The 25865-nt window shown below is 39.7% G+C and overlaps 1 protein-coding gene across 3 annotated transcripts in view; it reads right to left on the reverse strand.

Moving 5' to 3' along the window:
- TTC17 (tetratricopeptide repeat domain 17) overlaps positions 1-25834 on the reverse strand; it is a 116558-nt gene extending 90724 nt beyond the window's left edge. For all 3 annotated transcript variants that reach the window (XM_038562984.1, XM_038562983.1, XM_038562985.1), the window contains exons 1-2: positions 25664-25834; positions 3764-3853 (exon numbers count right to left, since the gene is read on the reverse strand). In XM_038562984.1, coding sequence (XP_038418912.1) covers positions 3764-3853; positions 25664-25822 — 249 coding nt within the window. In that variant the 5' untranslated portion in view covers positions 25823-25834. The remainder of the gene's footprint in view (positions 1-3763; positions 3854-25663) is intronic.
- Between the last annotated feature and the right edge of the window lie 31 nt (positions 25835-25865).

Raw genomic sequence — 25865 nt, forward strand, 5'->3', positions numbered from 1 at the left:
CCCTGGCACAGAATGGCTCAGCAATTAAAACTCCGTTCAATTGTCCACACATATTCAGTCATTCAAGACATCCAGCATGTTGATACTGCTGACTGGAAAAATTTCCCCTAATGCCTTGTACCCAGGTGAATTCCTGCTACTCACAATTTTTTTTCCAAACATATAAAGAAATTACTTAAAAAACCTATGTTTCCATTACTTAAAAACCTATGTTTCCATTAACCACATCTATCATATGATAACATTTGCCACACTCATTTCAGATTTTTTATAAAGGAAAAATAAAGTAGTTGAAACCTTTCTTTACTGCCTTCAAAATCCCCCCTCCCTTCCCAAAGTTACCACTATGCTGAATTTGTTTGATGTATCATTTCTGTATATAACTTTATAAAATATTACTGTATTACTACCCTTATTCTCTTAAAATATATCTATATCAATATATATATATATATATATATATATTTCCATACATGTGTCCCAAATCAACATCTAGCATTGCTTTGCAAGTTTAAAAATATTATGTAAACAGTATCACACTATGTCATTCTACTACTTATTTTTTTAACTTTACATTATGGTTTTGGGATTTATCTGCAGTGATCAGTATAGCTCTAAACTTTTCATTTTAACAGATGTATAAAAACACATTTCTCCATTCTTCTGTAAACCTTTAGGTTGCTTCTTTTTTATCTTTTTGCTATTAAAAATGCTGTGATGTTCTCTTATAAAAGTCTCTGTGCACACGTATAAAAGATCCAGCAGGGGTAAAAATGTGGGAAGCAGGGGTCATTATAGGATGTACATTTTCTGACTTGTGCATTATTAATCAATTACTAATCAATCTGCCTTTCAAAGTTGTTATAACCGCTAGAATTCTACCAGCAAATTGCAGTAACATCTATATCCCCACAAACTCAGCAACATCACACTTTTTAATTTATGTGAATTTGATGGGCATTAGCTGTTATAATTATTGGGGTAGACTGTATTTACTATTAATGAATTTGCTGCAACTCCTTCCGAAGGGTTGTACACTCACGGTTCTGCTGAACTTCGGTGTGGCCAGTATAACTTACTTTGACAAACGCTAACTTGAGAAGTGCCATTTAATCCTCTGTTGGGAAACATTTTTAGCAGCAGCGTATGCTTTACTATGTTCTTTTTTTCCCTCAGGTACTGAGAATGGCAACATGCCAGGCAGTGGCTGTTGTGTCAGCCTGGGTTCTGGCACTTGGACCAGAGTGACATTTAATTTGACCTTATTGTTTTAAGCCACTAAGATTACTGGGATGTTATTAAATGATATGTTTCCAATTGCTCATTGGGAACTTACTGTTTTAAGCCACTAAGATTACTGGGATGTTATTAAATGATATGTTTCCAATTGCTCATTCCCTCCGGACTCTTTTCTTGTAGGTAGGCTATACTACATACTGCCCTATGACTTGGCCATGTGACTTGATCTGGACAATGGAATTTGAGTAGAAAGGGTGTCACTTCTAAGTAGAAACTTTAAACAGGTTTGTGTGCTTGGTTACTCTTCCTTGAGCCTCCACTTTCCTCCATGATATGGCACTGAGATTTTTGGGGCTGTTTGTTGCTAATGCAAAAGTTATCAAATACTGCAACAAAATGTAGCCTATCTTAACCAATCCAATTATTAATGTAACTGAACATATTTTCATGTTTGAGATATTTTATAACTCAACCTTCTAAGTCTGCCTATTTTTCCCGTTTTTTTTTCAATGATTTCCATAAATTTATGAAGAGTGAGTCTGTAAACTCATTCTTTATCAGTTATATGTACTGCAAATATCTTCTCCCAGCTTACAGCTTATGTTTTAATTTTGTTCATGGTGTCACTTGCTAAAGAGAACCTTTTAGTGTTAAGATGCTTAGAACTATGAGTTGTTTTCTTGTGATTTGTGTTTTTAAGGAATCCTTCCCTATTCTAACGTCATAAATAAAATACTGATGAAAAACTTAACAAAAAATAAAGAAAGGGCAAGTAACAGAAATGTAATCTACAGTTCTAATTCTTGTAGTTTATTTGTTAAAGAAGTTGGGTTATTTGTTCTGCAGAGTTTGCCAATCTACAGGATTTTGCTGACTGCATCTCCTAGGTTCATTTAACACATCCCTTTCTTTGTCCTCTGTATTTCCTGAATATTGATAGCACAATCCAGAGGTTCTTAACTTTTTTGTGTTATAGACTTCTTGGCAGTCTGATGAAACCTGTAGACCCCCTTCTCAGAGTCATCTTTTAAATATGTAAAATAAAATATATAGGATGATGAAGAAAACCAATTATACTGAAATAAACAACACTGGAAAACATGATGGTAGATTCATATTTCTTTTGGCAAAAGTACTTGAAAGGTAGCAATACTCTTAAATCTCTAGTATGTTTGCCCATATATTTTCCAACAGGATTTTAATTTATTCAGTTACTTTTACCTTCTCCTAAACATGACAGAAGAGTCTAAGCTTTTAACTAATCACTGAACGTGCTTCAACTCAACTATATATTATTTTTATCTGGCTTTACCTTTCAAAGTGCAAACAATAAGTAAGTGTAGCAACTTCTTTATCAGTACTTTTACTAATTATACAGCCTATGCACGTCTACTGGGTTTACTTTTTCTTTTGTAGAAGTAAATCTTTGATTTTTTTTTTCTAAGTGAGAGTCTGTGGTAAGTAAACTCCGTCTTTGTCAGAAAACATCTCTGCTTTGCCCTCACTCTTGAATGATGGCTTAAAAGAACATAAAATCCTAGTTTGATTGTTTTTCCCTTAGGACTATTGAGGCCATTCCTCCACTGTCTTCTGGCACCTTAAGAAGTCCATCTAGTTGTCACTACTTTGTAGATAAATAATATTCGTTTCATGGCTGTAAGTCTGTATTTCACTAACAAATTTATATCTCCAGCCTGTACCTTTATCCAAGAGTCTCTACTACCTTAATAAAAAACTGATGGGGTCAACATTTTTCATTTTTGTTTTCATCAACATGGTGAATGGCATTTTCCCCCTTCACACACTCCCATTGAAGTCTTTTTATATCATACTGTCTCTTAAAATAGAATGGCAATAAATATATACAATGTGTATATGCACCTGAAAATAAAAACTATTTTCTGCACCACTGCATTTTTGAACACTGTGTTTACATAACAGATAAAGCTTCCAAGCATGAAGCTGTATAAATATACTTATTGTCTTATTCCTAGTTTTTCAAAAAACTAATACTGTTTGTTATTAAGTGAGATCAATGATAGAAAAAAATAGGTCAGACTTTATTAGTACTAAGAGATTTCAAGTTTTCAAGGCGCAAAGTGATTAATGCTTTTGCTTCATCATAAAAACACAATATAAGATGACCCTACTTGGGAATTAATAAAAAATACATCTTTAGAGAGTACTGAAACCATTTTTTTTTGTATTTACCCAAACTCTCCAAGCATACGCACAGAGATTATTCCTTTTCATAATTGATGGAAAAGCTTATACATGGAATCTCTGGTTCAAGGATATAGTCAGTCAATAATCAGGCAAAATCCAGGTTAGTCTGTTTCTCTTACTGCTGCTCAAATGTCACTCTAATTAGATGTTTTTAAAAATGTGATTTGAAAGTAATATACTCCTATGAAACTGAGAAGAACTGGGCTTAAGAAACAATGTGCTTTCATTTTTCTTTGAATAAATAGCTCCTGTGAAATGCAACAAGTTTCAGCTGCATGTCACATTCCCATTGCCTCACCTCCAATTCTTTGAGGTAGTTAACTGTTGTTTCTTGTCTCATTAATATGACTAAGTCATGGGGATGCTTCAAGTTCATTGGTGAATCCACCTGCAAGCAAGCAATAAATAAAGCTCACATTTCATCAACATTTGCTTGGATTCATAAAGTTTCCTTTAATATGCTTTAAATTACTGTTCAACCACCATTATAATCAGTGTTAGGTGCTCAGTAAAACTCAAGGAGTACTTCAAAAGTGACTGTGCATAAATTAGAGCAAAGAGAATGATACGTATAATAGCTGCCCCTTGAATTCCAACATTAAAGAGTAAGCTTTTGAAGCAAATATTCTAACTTGGTCAGTTATATAAAAAAATATTCAGGAAGAAAAGTATTTGGCAATGAATGATAAGGTAAATTCCTCAAAAAGATAATCCACACCTAGAATAATAAAAAAGGAATTGTCTTGACAGAATATTCCATTTCTTTTTTTTTTTTTTAAATATTTATTTATTTATTTATTATGATAGTCACAGAGAGAGAGAGAGAGAGAGAGGCAGAGACACAGGCAGAGGGAGAAGCAGGCTCCATGCACCGGGAGCCTGATGTGGGATTCGATCCCGGGTCTCTAGGATCACGCCCTGGGCCAAAGGCAGGCGCCAAACCGCTGCGCCACCCAGGGATCCCGAATATTCCATTTCTGAACAGGCTTGGAGTGATAAAAGGAAAATACTAAAAGCACCTATATTTTTGAAGGCTATCTGTAGAAGCCATAAGTCAAAGTTAATATAAAATAATCTTGAGATTTATTATTTACAACTCATGTTCTCTGGAACATAAACAAGTGACTATGTTGTGGAAGATGTAGGGAAAATGAACCTCATGCTAGTAGCAGGCTTATAAATTTGTTCTTGTCTATCAATAAGGGAAAAGAGAAGGGTGCCTGGGTGGCTCAGCTGGTTAAGTGTCCGACTCTTAATCTCAGCTTAGGTCTTGATCTCAGGGTCGTTCCACTCTGGCCGTGGAACCTACTTAAAAACATAACAATAAGGGAAGAGAGAAATCCACTGTCTAAATGGGATACAAAGGGCATCTGGGCGGCTCGGTTGGTTTAGTGGCTGCCTTCAGCTCAGGTCATGATCCTAGGGTCTTGGGATTGAGCCCTGTATTGAGCTCCCTGCTCAGCAAGGAGTCTGCTTTTCCCTCTCCCTCTGCCTGCTGATCCTCCCTGCTTGTGCTCTCTTTCTGTGTTAAAATAAATAAAATAATAAAATAAAATAAAATAAAATAAAATACAGAAAGACTAGATCTATGGTCATGGAAGGATGTTCACAATGTATAATTAAAAAGAAAGAGTAATAAGTATACTATGATATTTTAAAGAAATTGCATGTATATATTTTTATAGAAATAGGTATACACATGCCTCTATACACACAAAACTAACTTTACAGTGGTTTCTTTTGGGAACTGGGATAAAGAAGAGAGGCCTACTCATGTTTTATATACTTGTATATTTTTAAACTGTTTATAATGTATACATAATACATTTAAAATAAAGAGAAAACAACACACGTATGCACACATATACATGGTTTTTGAATTTCAGAAAAATCTGGCCTTGGCATCTAAGGGATGAGATAAAGTTCCTGCTATTCCATGGTGCTAGACTGGAGCTGTCAAATTACATACCAGCCCTTCAGGAAGTTCCACTTTAAGAAAAAACTCTCTTTTGGTAACCTAAGAAACTGGTATCAGCTTAACTAATCAAATTGAGAAATAGTTTTTGAAAATTTATTTATTTGAGAGAGCAAGCATACAAGAGAGCCAGTGGAGCAGCAGGGAAGAGAGAGAAAATCCCCAGCAGACTCTATGCTGAGCACAGAGCCCAACACCGGGCATCATCTCATGACCCTGAGATGATGACCTGGTTTAACAGACTGAACCACCCAGGTCCCACTACAGCTAGTTTTTTAAGCAGGGAAGGTAGGCTTGCATAGATGTTGGTGATACAAGAGCCTATTAAAACAAAATTTTTTAAAAGATTTTATTTATCTATTTATTTATTTAAGAGCTGAGCCCCCCTCCCCCCAAATTTTTTTAAAGAGGTAATAAGAACATGAAATAAAGTTGGACAGTTGTTTTAATAATATGCATTAAATTGGACAATGTTAGGTGACTACAGATAAAACTCATCTGCCTTTGCTCATTCAATCATCTCACAGATGCCAGGGGAAAAAGAGATGCTAGTCCAGAGTAACTTCCATACTTTCATTGCAATTATTTAAACTACATAATTATTATTATTTAGTTATGAATGCTTATTATAGCCCATGGTCTTGCTTTTAAGATGAGATCCCTTCACCCCTCCCCTTGGCCTTCCCACTATATATTGGAATCCATGTCAGAACTAGACTGACTGAATTTAAAAGGCACTAAAAATAAAATAGCAAGGCCTATAGTATTTGACCACCTGAGATGCAAATCTCCTTTATCAAACAAAGCTAGCAAAAGCCAACAAGCAAAATGCTACGTTTATCTCAATAAGAAAATTTTGCTTTTCTTTTCATAGTATTTGAACATATGCCCAACAGTCAAATGCATGTGGGACAGGGAAAGCTACTATAATGGGTTGAATATGGACTGATTTAATTCCAAAGCCTGTCGATCTTTTTTTACAACACGGAATATATTACACCACACTGTAATTTTTACAGAGAAGATGTAAAAGCTACAGCCAGTGGCCAGAGTGCAAAAGAACTTCATAAGGAGGCCAAAGAAAGTCTGCTTACTTTGCTACTTTGTCCAGAACTTGAAGAGGTAGCTATTTTACACATGACTCTATAAGTATTTCTCAACAAGATTTTAAGGAAAACAATAACAACAAAACCAAAAAAAAAAAGGGGTAAGGGAAGGAATGCTGGAGTATGATATCCCAATTCCAAAATACCTAAACAATCTGTTCACTTGGAGAAACTCAAGAAGAATGAAAGAATGAGATCAATGAAGATTTACACTGAAGAAATACTGAAAGCACCATCTTAGTTTTAGATTAAAAGGATACTAATCAGGGCTTTATCATATTTGCATAGCATGGGATTGGCCACCATTCAATTGTGAGGAAGTTCTTTTCACTTCCTAAAAGCTTTAAGTTGAACAAAGATACCAGAGCTAAAGGAGGTATAAAGATAAGATTATTAGCAGAAGGAAGGAAGGGAGCCCAGACAGCTGTGCTTCTCTTTTTGACATGGCAGCAAATGGCATGGATCTTTGCCAGATAGTGTTGGTTGCAGATTTATAGCCTGACATGTATTTTTATTGAGGTAACCTCAAGTTCTTAAAATTTAAGACTTTAAAATTATCTTTGGCAAATGCCAACCAGCTTGAATTTCTCCCGTCTTGAACAGTTCCCCTGCTTAGGTTACAAAGAGAGTTTATTTGTGAAGATTACAATGTCCATTCAACGAATAAAGGTTTATTAAGCCTCTATAAACCAGGCCCACTATGTCAATATTTGAAGCCTATGTATTCCAATTTTATACACAATGTGGATGCCTTCAAAATCTTCAGCATTTAGAAGAGGCTGTTACCAGCCCAGGAGCAAAAAGTGACAGGAGTTAGAGAGGTAGGTTAAAAAGGACATGACACATACATTATATCTCAAAGCACCTTATTAGGGCTTTTTTTCACAAGGGACAAGCAACCCTGCAAACTTCTGTTACTTCATAGTATAATAAATGATGGTTGTAATGACCTGAATCATGAAGAAAAAAGGAATTATTTTCAATTGGTTCTACTTAAGATGGTGAAAAGTATGAAATATATTTTAGAGCAAAGTTTATACTGCAGAGAAAAACTGACCAAGTATTTGAAAATTGGCTAAATGGACTTGTATTACACAGAATGATTCATTCTCTAAGAGTTCTCAACTCAATTTCATTTTCCTCTGGATACATTATATAAGTACATGTGTCCAATTATATATAATGGCAGTAAATATCTTACTAAGTTCATTTTCATAGATTTCAAAATTTGCTGCTGTCTCTATCACTAATACCTACATGTCTAATCTGAAGCCCTAACTCTTGTGAATTTAGGAAATTCACATGGTAACAGAGGGAAATGTAACAATATAACAATGATTACTTCACTGCCAAATCAAATAAAGGGTGAATACTTTAAACTTAAAATAACCAGGCTAAGGATATAAACATTTTTGAGTTCTATAAGAGCAAGAGTGAGTCCCTCACCACTGGTCCTTTATGACAGGAAATTGAGTGTTTCCATATATATTAATTCCAGCTCTCATATGCAACTTCTTCTTCACATATGCTGGACATTCTTACCTGTTATTTTTTTTTAAATAATTTATTCATTCATTCATTCATTCATTCATTCATTCATTGAGAGACACAGAGAGAGGCAGAGACACAGGCAGAGGGAGAAGCAGGCTCCTTGCAGGGAGCCGGATGCAGGGCTCGGTCCCAGGACCCCGGGGTCCCGACCTGAGCCCAAGGCAGACTTCCAACCACTGAGCCACCCAGGTGTCCCTTGCCTGTTTTTTAATGGTATTCAAATAAGTACATGAGTGTAGCATTACTGAAATCTTATAATACACCATACCCATTTTTTAATCATTCCCCGTAATTAGAAAGTAGAGATGGATTATTTTAAATCTTTTATTCAGAATTTTTGATTATTTATTGAGACTGTATGATGGAAAACATAAATAAAAATCTTCAAAGCAATGAAGATTTTACTTCTACCTTAAGTGATTCCACTAAGTGGGCATTTATTGTTTTTGTGTTCTAGTATCTGCAATCCCCTTCTTGTGGCAAAAGCACCTGCCTTGCTTGGGTGGAAGCATCCTTCCCCACATGGGAAGCCCTAATCAGTGGATTCCTTTCCCTTGGTCACAGTGATTATTTCCGAGAAGGGGCATCAACCCAGTGGTCAGCTGGTTCTAAAGAAACTGTAGTCTAAAACTTTTGTTTGACTTATGGGAACTAGCCATCTTGTAGTCACAGGGTGACTGGGAATGGGGTTAAAGAAAGAGAGAAATGAAGACAGAATAAACCTATCATGGCTATAGGCTGTTTCAGCCCTGGATCAGATTGTATTTGCAGCACTTAGAATCTGTTCAAACATTCCAATAAAAATTTTCAATACCAAAGTCTTGATGGTATTTCCAAACTTTGGTGAATTTTCTTAGGTCCTCTACCTAGGGTATCTTCTTACCCTCGTGGCTCTTTTCAGACTTCCTATCCCTTTGCACGTGCTAATTCTCCTACTTGGAACACACATCGATCCTTATGTTTTTGGTGAAGGCCAAATGACTGGGCTCAAAGGACATTTCTTTTGTGAAGCCACATCCTTCTCTTGAGTTTCCACAGTACTCTTTACACACTTTTTATTTTAAAAATTTTTTTAAATTTTTTATTTATTTATGATAGTCACAGAGAGAGAGAGAGAGAGAGAGAGAGAGAGGCAGAGACACAGGCAGAGGGAGCAGCAGGCTCCATGCACCGGGAGCCCGACGTGGGATTCGATCCCGGGTCTCCAGGATCGCGCCCTGGGCCAAAGGCAGGCGCCAAACCGCTGCGCCACCCAGGGATCCCACTTCTTTAAAAGTATTTATTACATTGTTTAATTACTGTATGTCTGTCTCTCCAAAAAATTTTTTTAAAAAAATTTCTTTCTACTTCCAGGACTTAATATGCTTTCAGGTACATGTTAGACATGAACACTGTTGACTGCTTGTTGAAGTTGTCTGATGTCACATTTGTTATAGAATCCATCTCCATCGGGATTATCATTCAGTGATGACTGACTATCTGCAAAGGAGGCAAAGTGGCTAGGCCTCCAGGAATCATGAAAAAATAAGTCCTTGACAGGTCTATGACCAGCTGTGTGACCTTAAGCAAATCACCTTCCCTATGCAGGCTTCCATTTCCTCATCTATAAACTGAGGGGGAACCTAACCTGATGACTCTGAAGTTCCTTATACCTTTTACATCCGTCCTCCATAAAAGATTTAACACTACCATAAAAGCGTCACCTTTTGCCAGTCTCACATCACTGAAGCAATCTAATGTTCAAATGAACGAAATGATCATTCTTCCAATTTGCCCATATAAATTTGCACTCACTCTAGGTGGGGACTCTTTCCAAAGTTGTAGCTAAAACCTTCCTTCAAACTGTCAATTTGTCAAATTAAACCAAGGTTCCAATTAGCAGTGGCTATTTATTTGAGCAGTTAGGTTGTTCATTGTATCATAAGCAAAATCAGCTCTCCCTCTCCTTATGCCACTTAAGCCTAACAAAGTTCAATTGAAAGAAAAATCTCTTTTCTGATCATAAGCTAAATATATATGTTGCTGTAAAACCAAACACATTATGGGTAATTTAAGGAAGGAAATTAAAATTACACAAAATGTCATCTTCCGAGATATCCGCTGTCATATAATTATGTCAGGATAACTTCTCTGCCTGTTCACACACACACATACACACATAGCTAATTTCCTGGCTAACCAGGAAATTACTTTGCTATTTTATGCTAGAAATCACTGCTGTAAAACACCACTGAATAAAGTTCAACTTGATTACACACACACAGCTATGTAGATAAATATTTTTACAAAAATGGAATATTTACTATATTATATCCTTCCCTTTTCCACTCTTTCCTAAATTTTATCAGATTTCTTTCTCAGGAATATAGATCAACATCACCTTATTTAATGGTTAATATCTTAAAGTTATTTATCCAGTTTCCTACTAATTAAAATTTGGGTTTTTAGTTATTCTGCATTTTTAACAATATTGAGATGAGTATCTATAAATTTTTTTGATTGCTGCCTAATTATTTCCTTCCTAGAAAAGGAAATGCTAGGTTCACTTTTGAATTTATATTTTTTGCTAGCTTTTCTCCAAAACAGCTGAATCAACTTAAATTTCTAACAAGTCACGGAGTTTCTAAACACTCAAGAACACAGGGAAAAGGGTGAATACATTTTAATCTCTTTGCTGGCCATAGATTTTTCTTCTTTTGTGTGCTTATAAAAAAATCTTCCTCATTGGCTCACTTTAAATCCATCTGATAGTTTACATCACAATTTTATGAATGATGGTTTCTAGAAGGGCAGATTCTAGGTGATTACCTTCTTGTGTTTTCTGACTCCTTCAGCAAACACGTATTTCTTTTTTTTTAAGTGCTATTTACAGATCTTGTTAAGATGAAACTTTTGAGTGCTATACAACATGTATTTATCAACAGAAAATAACGTAATGACAAATAAGCTTAGGTCTGAGGAACAGTCTTGTAGCTTTTCCTTATATATTCATAAAGAAAAAAACTCTTCTCCCATACGTGTGTGTGTGGGGGGGCAGGCAAAACACTTCAAACAGGTAATTTCTTTTGCATTTTCTTGTTCCTTACCTTACTCTCCTCAGATTTTTATCTTTTTCTCAAATCGAATTCACTACCCTTTTCAAAAGACTGCCCAAAGAACCCTCACCTTTGTGACCCCTGTCAGGCGAATGCAGGGGCAGGTAAGATGAGTTCAGAGGGATGGAATGAGGGAGACAGAAGTCTGGTGCCTGACTTTGCGTGTAATTCTTTCTTCGGGATTCAAGTCTAACCACCAAGAACCAGCATCTCCCTTCTGGTCAGGAGAAGTTCAAGTTCACAAACAAAATACTAGACCAGCCTTGGCTCTGGAGAGGGACTTACATGGGCTCCTGGCTATAATAATTTTCAAAACTTTAATATATGAGCAGATCTTTTACTAGAAATACTTAATATCAGACCAATAAAACATTATCATTATGAACTGTCAGGATTTGGAAATATTTTTGTTAAAGATGACATTTTTGCCATTAGGGTACTTGTATAATATGGTATTTTGTTTTGTTGTTTTTAAGATTTTATTTATTTATTCATGAGAGAGACAGAGAGAGAGGGGCAGAGACACAGGCAGAGGGAGAAGCAGGCACCATACAGGGAACCTGATGTGGGACTTGATCCTAGGACTCTGGGATCATGACTTGAGCGGAAGGCAGATGCTCAACCGCTGAGCCATCCAGGCATCCCTATAATATGGTGTTTTAATGAGAAATTAAAAACAGCCTCAATTTTTTAATCAGATACCAGGTTATGAAAACTAATATAAACTTTAAATAAATGAAAATACTGAATCTTGACCATCACATGATTTTTATGGCCTTATAACTATATTTTCTGAAGTTCTACCCTCAGGTTTTAACTTCTCATTTCCATAGTTCTTGGAAGATAAAGCTGTAAATGCTTAAGTGCACTTAAAACAATCTAGGTATTTGATGTATATCATATCTAGATTGGATCATGTACAGTATTGCAGCCAATTTTTTTTACACACTATTTATTTATGAGAGAGGGAGGGAGGGAAGGAGGGAGAAAGAGAGAACAAGCAGCAGAGACAGAGGGAGAGAGAATCTCAAGCAGACTTCATGCTGAGCACAGAGCCTGACACAGGGCTGGATCTCATGACCCTGAAATCATGACCTGGGCAGAAATCAAGAGCCAGACACTTAACCGACTGAGCCACCCAGCCCCACTTTGCAGCCAATTTTATGAGAACATTCATATCACACAATCACCAGGTCCTAAACTGAAAGCGAGTTAATAACCATTTTCAACATGAACAACAGATGAACAACTTCTTATAAAAGCGCTACCAGTCTACATGTTCTGATTTGTGTCACCAGGAAACATACAAATGACAAAATGAATAAAGTAGACAATTTACAACTTTACAAGGAAAGAAAATGAAATGCTGGATCAAGACTCAAGAGTCATGGATATTTCTCATTGGTATATTTATGATATTCTTGTAAACTTAAACAGAAAAATGTCGCTGTGCAGTTAGAGCTATTTTATATTTAACTCAGAATTGACTCTCATTCCAGTAGCTAATATTTATCAAGCACAGAATAATGGCCCGACAAAGATGTCCATGTCCTAATCCCAGAACCTGGGACTACTCAGGATACACAGCAAAAATTAATTAAAGTAGCTAATGGAGTTAAGGTTGCTATTCAGATTACTTTAATTAAGACAGAGACTATAACCTGGTTATGCAGGTAGGCCCAGTGTAATAATCACAAGGGTCCTTAAAAGTGGAATAGTTAGGTCAGAGAGAGAGAGAGAGAGAGAGAGAGAGAGATATGTGCCTAAGGAAGAAAGGTTAGAGAAGGGGACCAAGAGCCAAGGAATATGGGTGGCTTCTAGAATCTAGGAAAGGTAAGGAAATGGACTCTCCCCTAGAACTTCCAGAAAGATATGCAGCATACTGTCCCCTTGATTTTAGCCCAGTGAAACATGGTTAGACTTCTAACCTACAGAACTGTAAGATGATAAATTTGTTGTTTTAAGCCACTAACTTTGTCATAATTTTTAACAGTAGCCAATAGAAAACTAACACAAGTACCCACAAGTTTCAGACATAGTGCCAGGCTTAATGGTGATAAATAGCCTGAAAATTCTTAGATGGATACTGTGCACTGAATTGTGTTTCCCCAAAATTATATGTTGACGCTGTAACCTTCAATGTGATGGTAATTGGAGATCGGGCTGTTGGAAGGTAATTAGGTTTACATGAAGTCATGAGGTTGGGCCTTATGACAGGATTGGTGGCCTGCCTTCTCTTTCTGCCACGTGAGGACACAGCAAGAATGCAGCTGGTCTGCAAATCAGAAGAACTCTCACCAAAACCTGATTACTCTGGCACTCTGACCTTGGACTTCCAGACTCCAAAACTGAGAAAATAAACTTCTGTTGCTTAAGTCACTCAGTTTATGGGATTTTGTTATGACAGTCAAACTAAGATTTGTTAATTAAATATTGGAAAAGGGACACTAAAATGAGTGCCAGAAATTGAACCTTAATTTTATCATTACTCAGGTGATGGCAAACTCAACAGCCAGGAATTTACTTTGCTTTTTCATGCTAGAAATCACTGCTGTTAAGTCATCACTGAATAATATTCAACTTGATTATTCATTACACAGTAGTAGTATTAACACGCGGGGAGGGTGGGATGGGTCAGCTTGACTAATCTCTTTTACTGCAATCCCAACAAGTGTGAAGTAAGCATTAATGACAAATGTTTAATTTTTCTATGAAGATAACCAAACTATAAGTTCCTTTATGTTCATACTTCCACTGATGGCTACAATACTGTTTCACTAAAAGCGATGGATGAGGTAAAGGGTCTTTCACTAGAATGGGATTATATAAACAAAATTTGACGTATCCCAAACACTGCTGGGTATGTTCAAACACTCCTGATGCAGTCCTTTAAAAGGAGGATTTGACAATATCTAAGAAAATTAAATATATATTCTTCAAACCAGGAAATTCCATTTTAAAGAATTCATCTTACAGATACACTCAATACACTCACAGAAGTTCACTCACTGCAGTATTGTTTGATAGTAAAAGTCTGGAAATAATCTAAATGCCTATCATTAGGGAACTGGTTAAATAAACAGCCATACAACCAAATACTATGCATTTTTAAGGATAAAGAGAGTAGCTTTTCATTTCTAACAGATGTCTACCTCTTATCAAGTGAATAAAAGCTAGTCATGAGACAAAATATTTCCAGTTGTGATTTTTTAAAAAATCTATACGAGGGTTTGCACATGCATGGGAACTTTCTGGAAGAATACACAAATAATTCTGTGATTGCTTCCAGGAGGAAGAACTGTGAGTAGTTCTGAAACTTTCACTTTCCATTTTATGTCATACTAAGTAGCTTGAATAAAATATTTTGAACTATGATCATGTATTTTATAGTTTTAAATTCAATTATAAAATTAAAAAATTGGTATTTTATAGGTAAAACTATAGGAATATTTTTCTTTATATTGGTAGTAATGCTTAGCAGTAGAGATGCGATCTGAGCTGGAGTTTACACACTGCCACTTCCTATCTGCATGGCCTTGAGCAAGGAGTTTAACCATACTTAGCCTAAATTGCTTTACTTTATTAGAGAGGTCAATACCCATATCTTACTGGGTCTCTATGACAATAAAATGAGATGTGAATATGAAAACACTTGGTCAAGCGTTCAGTGAAATAGACATGAAATTTTATTACTATTAAAGTTAACTGTTCTCTTCCTGTAAGTGGCCTGAGGTGACCTATGAAAATGGTTCGCTGTTCGCTTGACCCAGAAAACCCTTCAAAATCATGCAAATTAAGAGATTCAAATCTTCATGGTCACTTTAAGAACACAGGTGAAGCTGCCCAGGCCATCAAGGGTGTGCATATCTGAAAAGCCACCAAGTATGTGAAAGACATCACTTTGCAGAAGCAGTGGGTGTCATTCCATCACTACAATGCTGGAGCTCGTAGGTGTGCCCAGGCCAAACAGTGGGGCTGCACACAGGGTAAATGGTCCAAGAAGAGTGAATTTTTAGTGCACATGCTTAAAAATGCAGAGAATAATGCTGAACTTAAGGGTTTAGAGGTAGATTCTCTGGTCATTGAGCACATGGGGGTGTTAAAGCCCCCAAGATGTTGTGTAGAACCTAAGGGCTCAGAGTCAGATTAACCCATACGTGAGCTCTCCCGGCTGCATAGAGATGATCCTTACTAAAAAAAGAGCAGATTGTTCCTAAACCAGAAGAGGAGGCTGTACAAAAAAAGATATTCCAGAAGAAACAAAAATTTATGCCCCATGAGTAATTCTGCATAGAACAAATGCAAATAAAAATAAAAACAGGAAAAGAAAGTTACCTGTTGACTTTATTCTAATTAGAGTCTCTTCCATGTGACTCCAATGCAAACTCTGTGAAGGCAGGGACTGTATCTCCCTCACAGCTATAACTCACGTACCTAACACAGAAAGCATTCCCATATGCGTTTAATGAGCTAGCTAAGCCTGCCAAGTGTAATGGCACACAAAAAGCTCTCGGCAAATTCTTGCTCAAATAAAAATGTTCCTGACTCCATTTGACCACTTTTGGCATGTACCACTCTCTTTGAATTTTACTAAAGATTAACAACCCTCTCAATTCCCTACCAAGCAATTAGACTCAAGGTAGAAAGGCTGATGGGGGAGGGGTCTTGCCAGTCACCTGATTTCAATTTAAATAACTAAGTGCCTCACTGGGTAAGTGAAGACTGAAATAAAATGTTAGTAAAAAATACATAAATGAGTTCTTTTCAAAAGTTAGACTCATGAAGTAGTTAAATAAATATGGGAAGCGCAATTTGATCCAGTGAGAATTCCTGGTAGCAGGTCTTGAAAACAAGTATGTACTTTATAGCTTATATAAAGCTGTCATGATGGTATAGACTTTTAATAAATGCTTCTTTTGTACATGCTTAAAGAAATGTCTTTTTTAAAAAAGATTTTTATTTATTAATGAGAGACACATACAGAGAGAGAGAGAGAGGCAGAGACACAGGCAGAGGGAGAAGTAGGCTCCACGCAGGAAGCCCGACGTGGGACTCAATCCCGAGTCTCCTGGGTCACGCCCTGCCTGGGCTGAAGGCGGCACTAAACCGCTGAGCCACCGGGGATGCGCTAAAGAAATGTCTTAATGTTAAATGACTTACCTAAATTTATACAATATTCAATAATTTAAATAATGCCACAATCTCAAAGTTCTTTGCGCATATCATCAAAGGTATGTACGTTGAAGAGATAATATATCCAAATAGCCAATTGGAATTTAGGTTATCTGAGGCGCCATTTTACAACTCTGGTTTAGAGATGTTACATTTTCAGAGAAGTCTTAGTTTTTCTAGACCTTTCACTTTTAACGGAGAATGAAAGAACTGCCCTGCCCCCTTTAAAGTAAATGCACTGTGGAGCGCCTGGGAGGCTCAGCCCATTAAGCAGCCAACTCTTGATCTGGCTCAGGTCACGATCTCATGGGTCATGGGATCAAGCCCCAGGTCCATGCTCAGCGCGTAGTGTGCTTGGGATTCTTGCTCTCTGTTCCCCAGCCTCTGCTCACACACACGTGCATGGGTGTGTGTTCTCTCTCTCTCAAATAAGTAAATAAATCTTTAAAAATGATTTAGAGTAAATGCACTGTGCTTTCTCCAGACTACTAAAAATGATGGTGGCTCATCATTGTGCTGATATGCAAGAGCTATTACTAGGGTGAATAATTGCTTGCACACATACATACTGGTACTCTCCCCTTCTCTCACGTATTCAATATTTCCTGAGTGTTTATGGTGCTGTAGGCATGCAGTTTCCTCACTGAACATAACAAAGTTCTATGAAAGAGTTAATATTCTCATAGAAAGACCGGCAATAAAATATCTATTATGATAGTCATTGGTGCTATGAACAAAAAGAAAGCAGTGTAAGATGATGTGCTGCTGGGGGATGGTGTTTCATATAATGTCAGAAGATAGGTGATATGTGAACAGAGACTTGAAAGAGAGGGGATGAGCCATGAGGATGTCCACAGAGATTTTTCAAGCAATGGAAAAGAGCAACTGGGTGCTCTATAGAGGCCAGTATGGCCAGTATGGCTAAAGCGCAGCACACAAGAAGGAAAGTGGTATTTGGGGCAGAAAGATGGCCAGGGGCCAAGTCCCAGATCTTGCAAGGGCCTTATAGGCTGTGGTAAAAACTCGTAAGTTTTATCCTTAAAAGTATAATGGGAAAGCACTGAAGGTTTTCCGATGCTCTTTGCTTCTCTTCCTCTACAACCCTTGAAGGAATGACAGGACCAAACTTATAATCTGGGGAGAAGAGACTCTATGGGGCAAAAGTGGAAGGAGACTGGTTAGCAGGCTACTATGCTTAGGTTTAAGAGGAGGATGAAGACAGTCAAGACTAGGGTTGCAGAAGTAAGGGTGGAAAGACATGGCTTGCCATAGGAGACATTCTGCAAGTCAAGTTGGCAGGTTACTGGTAGAGTAGGTATGGGACAGAAAAATCAAGGAAGATTCTGGACCTGAGCAATTGGGTAACAAGTATGGTGGGGTGGGCAATATAGTTCAGCTTAGGATGTGATGTATCTGTGATGTCTAGTAGACAGCCAAGTGGAGATGTTGAGTGGGCAACCGCATAGGAGTCTGGTGTTCAGGGAGAGATGCAGGTATGATTTGGGAGAACCCTCAGAACACACACATCCCCTTTTATGCCATGAGACTGCGTAAGATCACCTGGTGAGCACATCAGTATCTAAGACTCATGAGGAGAAGAGGAATTCAGAAGAGAATGAAAAGTTATGGCCAAGGATATAGAAGGAAAGCCCAGGGGGGTATGTCCCAGAAGCCACGGAAGAAAATAGTTCGTTAAGGTCTGAGGACAAGTACTGGCCGGGGTGGGAAGTGGTTGAGAGAGAGAACGAAGAGCTGAGCACTGAATCTGGCAATAAGGCAGGCCCTGGGATACTGTGACAAGAGGCGGGTGGATGAAGGACTGCCTGCAGTGGCTTTCAAAGAGACCTATACAGAGAGAGGGAAGAGAGCCCATGAGCACAAACAACCCTCTGGAGGTGCTTGGCTGTAAAAAGCCACCCAACAGGGGCATTCCCCTTGCTTTGGCCACCATGGAGTCTGAGAAACAGGTAGGGCTCACACCCTGCTCCCTACGCTCAGGAGTGCAGAGCTGTTCTAATTTTTGACCTGACATGCTGGCAAGCCCTCTTATTTCTCACTGTCAGAGCGCCTTCTGTTCATTTCCACCAATGCTGCTTCTAAACTGCAACAACTGCTGAACCCCACAGCTGATCCTAATCCTCCCTCAACAATGCAGCTGCCATTTCTCATCCATCTCGCCTCTGCCCTTTTTGATGATTATTTTCTTTTTTTTTCTTGTCTCTTGTCACCTCTCCTCATTTTTCAATGCCTGAGCAATAAAGCTGACCTTTTAGATAGATCATCAGTGATAAAGGATGATTTCCTTTGCATACACAATCTGACCACAGAAGACAGGCCAAGAGTGATCTCTCGAAGTATGGCTCCTCTCATGTCCATACGGCATCTTTTCTGAAGGCCTAATGGCTGACTCATTGAGGAGTTGCTTGGAGCTTTAAAGATCTTCGAGGAGGCTGAGGCCTCCACAGAGAAGACGGATATGGCCTCTCCCGGCATGGAGCATGTAGTAGCCCAGTAGGGCATTTACATAAGTAAAGAGACATATGGCATGGCAAATGCCTTTCTTAAGGAAATAGAGGATATTATGAAAGCACATAGAAAGAACGGCTTATTCAAACTTGGGCATTAGAAGCTTTCCTGAAAGTGATGTTTAAGTTGTGAAGAGTAGTGAGTTTTAGTGAGATTTCAGGGGAAGAATGTGTGCAAAGGCCCAGAGACAAGTGAGAACAAAGCATACCTGGGGACAGTGACAAATGTTAAATATGGCTAAGGTGTATGTGTGTGTATTCTCTGGTGAAGGTGGGGCACTCAAAAATGAGCAAAGATGGGATCCCTGGGTGGCGCAGCGGTTTAGCGCCTGCCTTTGGCCCAGGGTGCGATCCTGGACACCCGGGATCGAATCCCACGTCGGGCTCTCGGTGCATGGAGCCTGCTTCTCCCTCTGCCTCTCTCTCTCACTGTGTGCCTATCATAAATAAATAAAAATCTAAAAAAAAAAATGAGCAAAGATAAGGCTAGAGAGGAGGGGCCAGATCACAAGACACATTACAGTAGGACCATATCCTGGGATACCACCAAACTAACTGCTCAAAGTAGCTTCCCTTGGGGAGTGAGAATGGGGAGAGGTGGGAGGACTTTACTTTGTTACTTCAAATACTCCCATAACAATAGGCATTTATTTTTACAATGCCACACATTACTTCTGTAATTCAAATCCGTAACTAAAACAAAGAAGGCTTTAAAAGGTTAGTCTAATTGCACTGAGAATGGATCTGAAGCAGGACAAGACTAGGGCAGGGAGGGCAATTAGGAACCTGTGGCAAGAATCAGGTGGCCTGAATTAGAGCCACAGTGGTAGCTTATTGGGAGGAAAATGTAATTAGAATAAAATGGAAAGATATTAGTAAGGAATAAAGGAGACAACCAGATTTCTGACTTGGGCGAATGGGTGGATGGTGAACAGTGGGATCTTTCATTCAGTTTGGAAAAAGAGGGCACGACACAGGTGTAGGTAGGGTAAAAATGAGTTTAGGTTTGGTCATATTAAGCTTGAAGTACCGAGAAGACATTCATACAGAATTAAAATTATAGAGGTACTGATCTATAACCCTGGAGAAAAAAATGTGAGTTACAGAAAGAAATGTGACTATTCTCTGCCTATATACGGTAATTTAAGTCCTGAGAAAAGACAAGATTGCCCAGGTATATGTAAAGAGTAAATGGCAGCCCCGGTGGCGCAGCAGTTTAGCGCCGCCTGCAGCCGGGGGTGTGATCCTGGAGACCGGGGATCGAGTCCCACGTTGGGCTTTCTGCAGGGAGCCTGCTTCTCCCCCTGCCTGTGTCTCTGCCTCTCTCTCTCTGAATAAATAAATAAATCTTTAATAATAATAATAAAGAGTAAAAACAGAAACTGGATATAGAGAAATATGTAAAACTGAATTTCTCAGAATGATCTGTGACCCATCTGTATTAAATAATCTCCTGAAGGGTTTGATAAAAATGTAGAATTCTTGGCCCTACCACCACTTTGTGGCCTGGAAATCTGTATTTTAAGTAAGCACCCCAGACTACTTTTGTGCAAAGTAAAGTTTGAGAACTGCTGATCTAGAAAATGAGTGGAGGAAGAAGAGCCAGGGAAAAGGTGGGAAAAAGGTTAAGAAGGAACTGTGTTCTGCTCACCCCAATAAGAAGTGAGAATTTCATGTCACAGCCAATGGAAAAGTATGTATCTATCAAAGCGCAGTGGGCTGCTGAAAAATAAGCAGCCAATAAATATTTGTTCAATAAATAGTTGTTCAGTAAATATTTGTTCAGGGACGCCTGGGTGGCTCAGCAGTTAGTTGAGCATCTGCCTTTGGCTCAGGTCGTGGTCCCGGAGTCCCAGGATCAAGTCCCACATCGGGCTCCCTGCATGGAGCCGCCTCTCTCTGTGTGTCTCCCATGAATAAATAAAATCTTAAAAAAATAAAAAATATTTGTTCAATAATAAATAACTGGGAAAAGTACAGTTATAATTTACCTCTGTATATTTATAAGCACCTATTAACTACTAGAAGTTTAAACAAAGTTAACACCTGGGTAATTTATAAGAAAAAAAATAACAGTGGGAAGTCTTAAAAAAAATGAATGAGAATCACTTTGATGCCAACATGTGGGACAAATTGCAAAGGCTTAGCAGGTGCCTAGGAAGTTAGTGAATAAACCATCATTACCTCTAAGGTCCAAGTAAATCCCTGAAATGTATAAACATGGAAACAACAGTCTGTGACAAAAAGATGGGCTCAGTTTTGAAAAGTAACAGATTAGGGCAGCCCGGGTGGCTCAGCGGTTAGGTGCCGCCTTCAGCCCAGGGCGTGACCCCAGGTCGTGGGATTGAGTCCCACGTCGGGCTCCCTGCATGGAGCCTGCTTCTCCCTCTGCCTGTGTCTCTGCCTCTCTCTGGGTCTCTCATAAATAAATTAATAAAATCTTGAGAAAAAAAAAAAAAAAAGAGAGAGAAGCACCAGAATAAACTTGTCAGCTTCATAGTGTCATCTGGATGCCCTCTCCCAGATTAAGTAATTACTTAATGTCAGATCCAAATTAAACCACTCCTTTACTTATAAGCTATTGAAGACCAAGAGATAAAGATTTAGCCTGTTTGTCCAACTACATCTGATAGCTCTTGCTCAAGTCACATTTGCTGAAATAATTGCCTATCAAACACTTCTGCCAAGGTTGCTAGGGTTTAGGGCATCAGTTTTGTTAGAAATTTCATTTGTTCTAAGAAGTTAAAAGGATCTGTACTCTAAACACATCTGCTTGATAGAAGGCAAAATGATTAAATAACCCCAAATTAATTCACACCTATTTCTGACCTTCCCTCTCCCAACCCACTCTCAATTTAAAGTCACTAAACATTCTGCCGAGGTAAAGCAAACTAGACAAGACTTTTACTTCATCATTCATGTTTTTCCTTTTCCTTTCTTTGTATTCCTTCATTTCTAGGTATTATGAAAGGGGGGGGGGAAGCACTTCGAACTTACTGAGTACAAAGTGCTCACCTGCAAGCTCCTGCAGATTTTTACTTACTGCGATGCTATTTATTAGTTGTGTGACTTTGAGTAACTTTCTCTCCTGAGTTATACTATATATCCCTTAAGAATTTTTTTCCAATCTAAAGTTCTATGGTTTTAAGATTAGAGAAGAGGGAAACAGTAGCCAAGAAAAGAAATATTAGGATGTTTTAAGAGTTGACAATGATTATATTCTTTATTTACCTAAAGTTTTAGACCTCCACTTATGGAGAGACTATCCAAAGGCACTATTTTTTTACTCAAGTACCACTTCTTGAATTCAATAAATCTAAGACAAACTGGTAACATTTCAGGAATTCATCTGTTAGCTGGTAATTTAGCATATGAAACACTGTTTTTTTTTTTTTTCCCCACAGAAATGATGTAATACATAATGGTTAGGCTCTTAGGCTAATTCACAAAAGTTCATTTAACCTTCTATTCAAGTGACTTTCCAGACGGTTTTGATAAAAATAGAAAATAAATGTTGCCATACTAGATGAAGAAAAAAATAGAAAAAAAGGAAACGAAAAAAAAACCCACAAAATTTATCTTAAAGCCTATTCTTCACAATGAAATCAATCAAATGATCCATTGACCTGGTTACGTATAGATCCTCCTAATATCCATATTATAATAGCTCATTACATTACTTCAGTCCACGGACCCCAGGGATCCTCGTTTCAAGAAAGCAAGGTATTCAGGTACAGGGGACAGTAGGGAATCAGAGGTATGCCAAAGCCCGAAGTTGGGAGAGAAGCATAAAGTTGAAGAGAAGAGGAGCACCTTTTCTTAGCTGTTCCCTGACTGCAATGGGAAAGGAACTTAGAGACCAGAGCATTCTCTCACATCCCAGCTCTAGGACTCCTTGCACGATGCTCTGGGGAGATCAATGGCAGTAAACGCAGAACCTAAAAACATGTAAGAGATGCTTCCCAGCTCAGGCAGGGGTTGTGGAAAGGAGCAAATTCCCTGAGCTGCCATGCTAAGTGCTCCTGCCAGAAGCAACCAGGGCTGTGACTGTGAGGAGGCCACTGCAGGAATAGCTGCTTCCTTGCTCTGATGAGGCCCCATTTCAACCTCCTCACAGATCTAGGTCTTCCAATACATTTGCATGTTCGCAAGTCTGCAGTCCGTAACTTGTGGGTGCCTATCTTTATCATTTGCTAAGGCTTGAAATAGAAATACCAAACAAATGTTCTCCTCTCCTGGGAAGAACTGCTCAATGTACTTAAAACTTTAACTATAGTGATGTTAAATATCCCTATGTAAGTCTATACTTGGGGCAATTCAGATTTTTGACTCATGAGTACTTGTGCAAGTTCACTATGGAAAACAATTATCTATGATATGTAATTCGGACAGGTTCAGATATCAGTCAATGGGTTTCAAAAGGTATTTGGCACTCTAATATTCTATGATTGCTCTATCAGTGTGCCCTTAGCCCTCTCCCTGATATCAGACCACTTTAAAACTAAAATCACACTTCTGCTCTCAGATACTACAACCAAAAACCAGAAGCGAGGAATTTGGTATGTCAGGTATATACGTATGTATATAATACTGTGTGTGTATGTGTGTGTATACATATATACACAGACACATATATAACACATTTAGTGTTTTGTTCCTGAACCTATGAATAGATCTGCAGTATATCCAAGTCCATATGCTAAAAGGATCTTTCAATTCTTTAATAAACATTTACGAATATGAGCATTAATCACAAACTAAACTGAGGTTTGGGTTCTGCCTACGTTCAAGTTATTGCCAAGACAATATATGTGCAGCCACCTGCGTGGCACTCAGAAGCTGATCACCTATTCAACTCTCTTAATTTGTAAGTGTTGTTTTTCTCCTCAGATTAAATCTAACTTTCCTTCTCTAGCCTCTTGTTGTTGTTATTGAGGTTTAATTTTATTTTTATTTACTTATTTGAGAGACAGTGAGCACTCGAGCGTGCATGAGCTGGGGGGCAGGCAGAAGGACAAACAGACTCTGCTGAGCTCGGAGATCATGACCTACGCTGAAACCAAGAGTCAGTTGCTCAACCAACTGAGCCACCCTGGCAGCCCCCAGCCTCTTCTTGTTACGCTGCAGACATCAACTTTATTTCTTCTGATATAAAATTTTGTGGTTGTCAACTGAATGTTGTAAATGCTATAAAGTATTGGGAAATTCACTGAAAAAGAGAATTGTTGAAAGCTTGTAGTAAAGGAGCCTTGCTTTCCTAACTTTAAGGCTACTTACTGCAGGGGTGACTGGGCAGGCAGATTTCCAAAAGGGTCTCCGGATTTCTCCCTTCCTCAGGCGAATCCCTAGTATCCCCTACCTTTCCCTACTAAAACATAAGTATCCAACGTGCAAAGAGAAACAATTCTTTTTTTTTTTTTTAAAGAAACCAAACCAGGCTCTACTTTTCCCGCTGCAATATTCAGCAAATAATACATTTCTACTCGCTTTCACTTTTCAGATGGGCTACTTCCTCGGCTGAGCGGCAGGACACCAAAATGGGAAGGAGAAGTCAATGTCATAGCGTATAAATAGCTGTGGCCAAAAACAATATTGCAGAAGAGCCAATAGGAGAAGGGCTCCCCAAATTGCAGCAAGGGTGACTTAATTCCACGCATCCCTTCACGAGGGCCTCAGGGACAACTATCATCAGGAAACAAAAGACAAGAGGGTGGGGGAGCCAGGACTCCCTAATGATTTCCAATTTGCTGTTAAAGAAGTGAACCTGCAGTGTTTTCTAGGTTTTTCGGAAGACGCACACCTATCTGTTAAATCTCAGATGGTAAGGCCACGAAAGAGGCATGTCTTCCAACGCAAGTTAGGCACAGAGAAAAAGCCACCCCGTGGGGAGTCAGTCCCCCACTCACCAATACTCGACACCGACTTTTAAACGGTTTTTTGGCTCATTTGGCTATATTTGGGGTGGAACCTGCCATCAGGAGGCAGAGCTACACGCGAACCTCAGTCCATGCAAAAGCCGACCTTGCCCGCTACGCGCCCTAAGGAGCACGCCCTCGGAGCCGGGGGAGCTCCCCGACGCCCCTCCCCCCCCGAGGGGGGGGACACACGAGTCACTCGCTCCACTGCCTGAAAGTCCGCTGGACTTTCCAGGCTTTGCTCTCAGCCGCTGCGCGTCCTTCGGGTCCCGGGATTCCGTGGCGGAGCGCACACGCGCGCTGTGCAGGCAGCAGCAGCGCTCCAAAACAAACAAACAAACAAACCAAAAAATGAAATAAATAAAAACAAATAAACAAAAAAAAAATGTGGGCAGTCAAAGTTAATGTAAGGAAAGCCTGCTGTCCTCGGGGCGGTCCGTCCGTCCGGGCACACGCGCCTCCAAGGAAGCGCACGTCCTCCCGGGGGCCAGGTGCGGAGACCGCGCCGAGTGCACGGGGCGCTCCCCGCAGAGCCCGGGCGGCCGGGGTCACGGCGGTGCCCGGACGGGCTGCGGCACGTGGGGGAGGCGGCGGGGGCCTCGGGGGCCCAGGCGGTCACGGCGCCGGGCCCGCCACCTGCTGCCCCTGCCCGGGGAGGGCCGGGGCCGCGACCCACAGCGGCCGGGATAACCCACGAGCGCTCCCCAAAGCCCGGACACAGCCTGTCCCCGCGCCGCCCCGCCGCCGGAGGGCTGGGGGCCGCGGCAGGCCTGGGCGGGGCCGCGCGGAGCCCGACCTGGGCATCCCCCTTCCCCGGGGCGCGGGCGGGCGGGCGGAGGGGGTACGCCCTGGCCGCTACCTGCTGCTGGATCTTCCCGTCCTCCGTGACGACCCAGTGCGTCGTGGCCAAGGCGCCCCGCGCCGCCACGCTCAGCAGGGCGGAAAGGCTGAGGAGCCAGCCTGGGCCGGAGCCCGGCGGCAGCGCGAACCGGCCGCGGGGCCCTCCTGCCGCCGCCATCTTGCGCCCCCGGCCCGGCGGCTGACCCCGGAAGCGGAAGCGG

Source organism: Canis lupus, chromosome 18 (assembly GCF_011100685.1).
Source record: "Canis lupus familiaris isolate Mischka breed German Shepherd chromosome 18, alternate assembly UU_Cfam_GSD_1.0, whole genome shotgun sequence".
Lineage (NCBI taxonomy): Eukaryota > Metazoa > Chordata > Mammalia > Carnivora > Canidae > Canis > Canis lupus.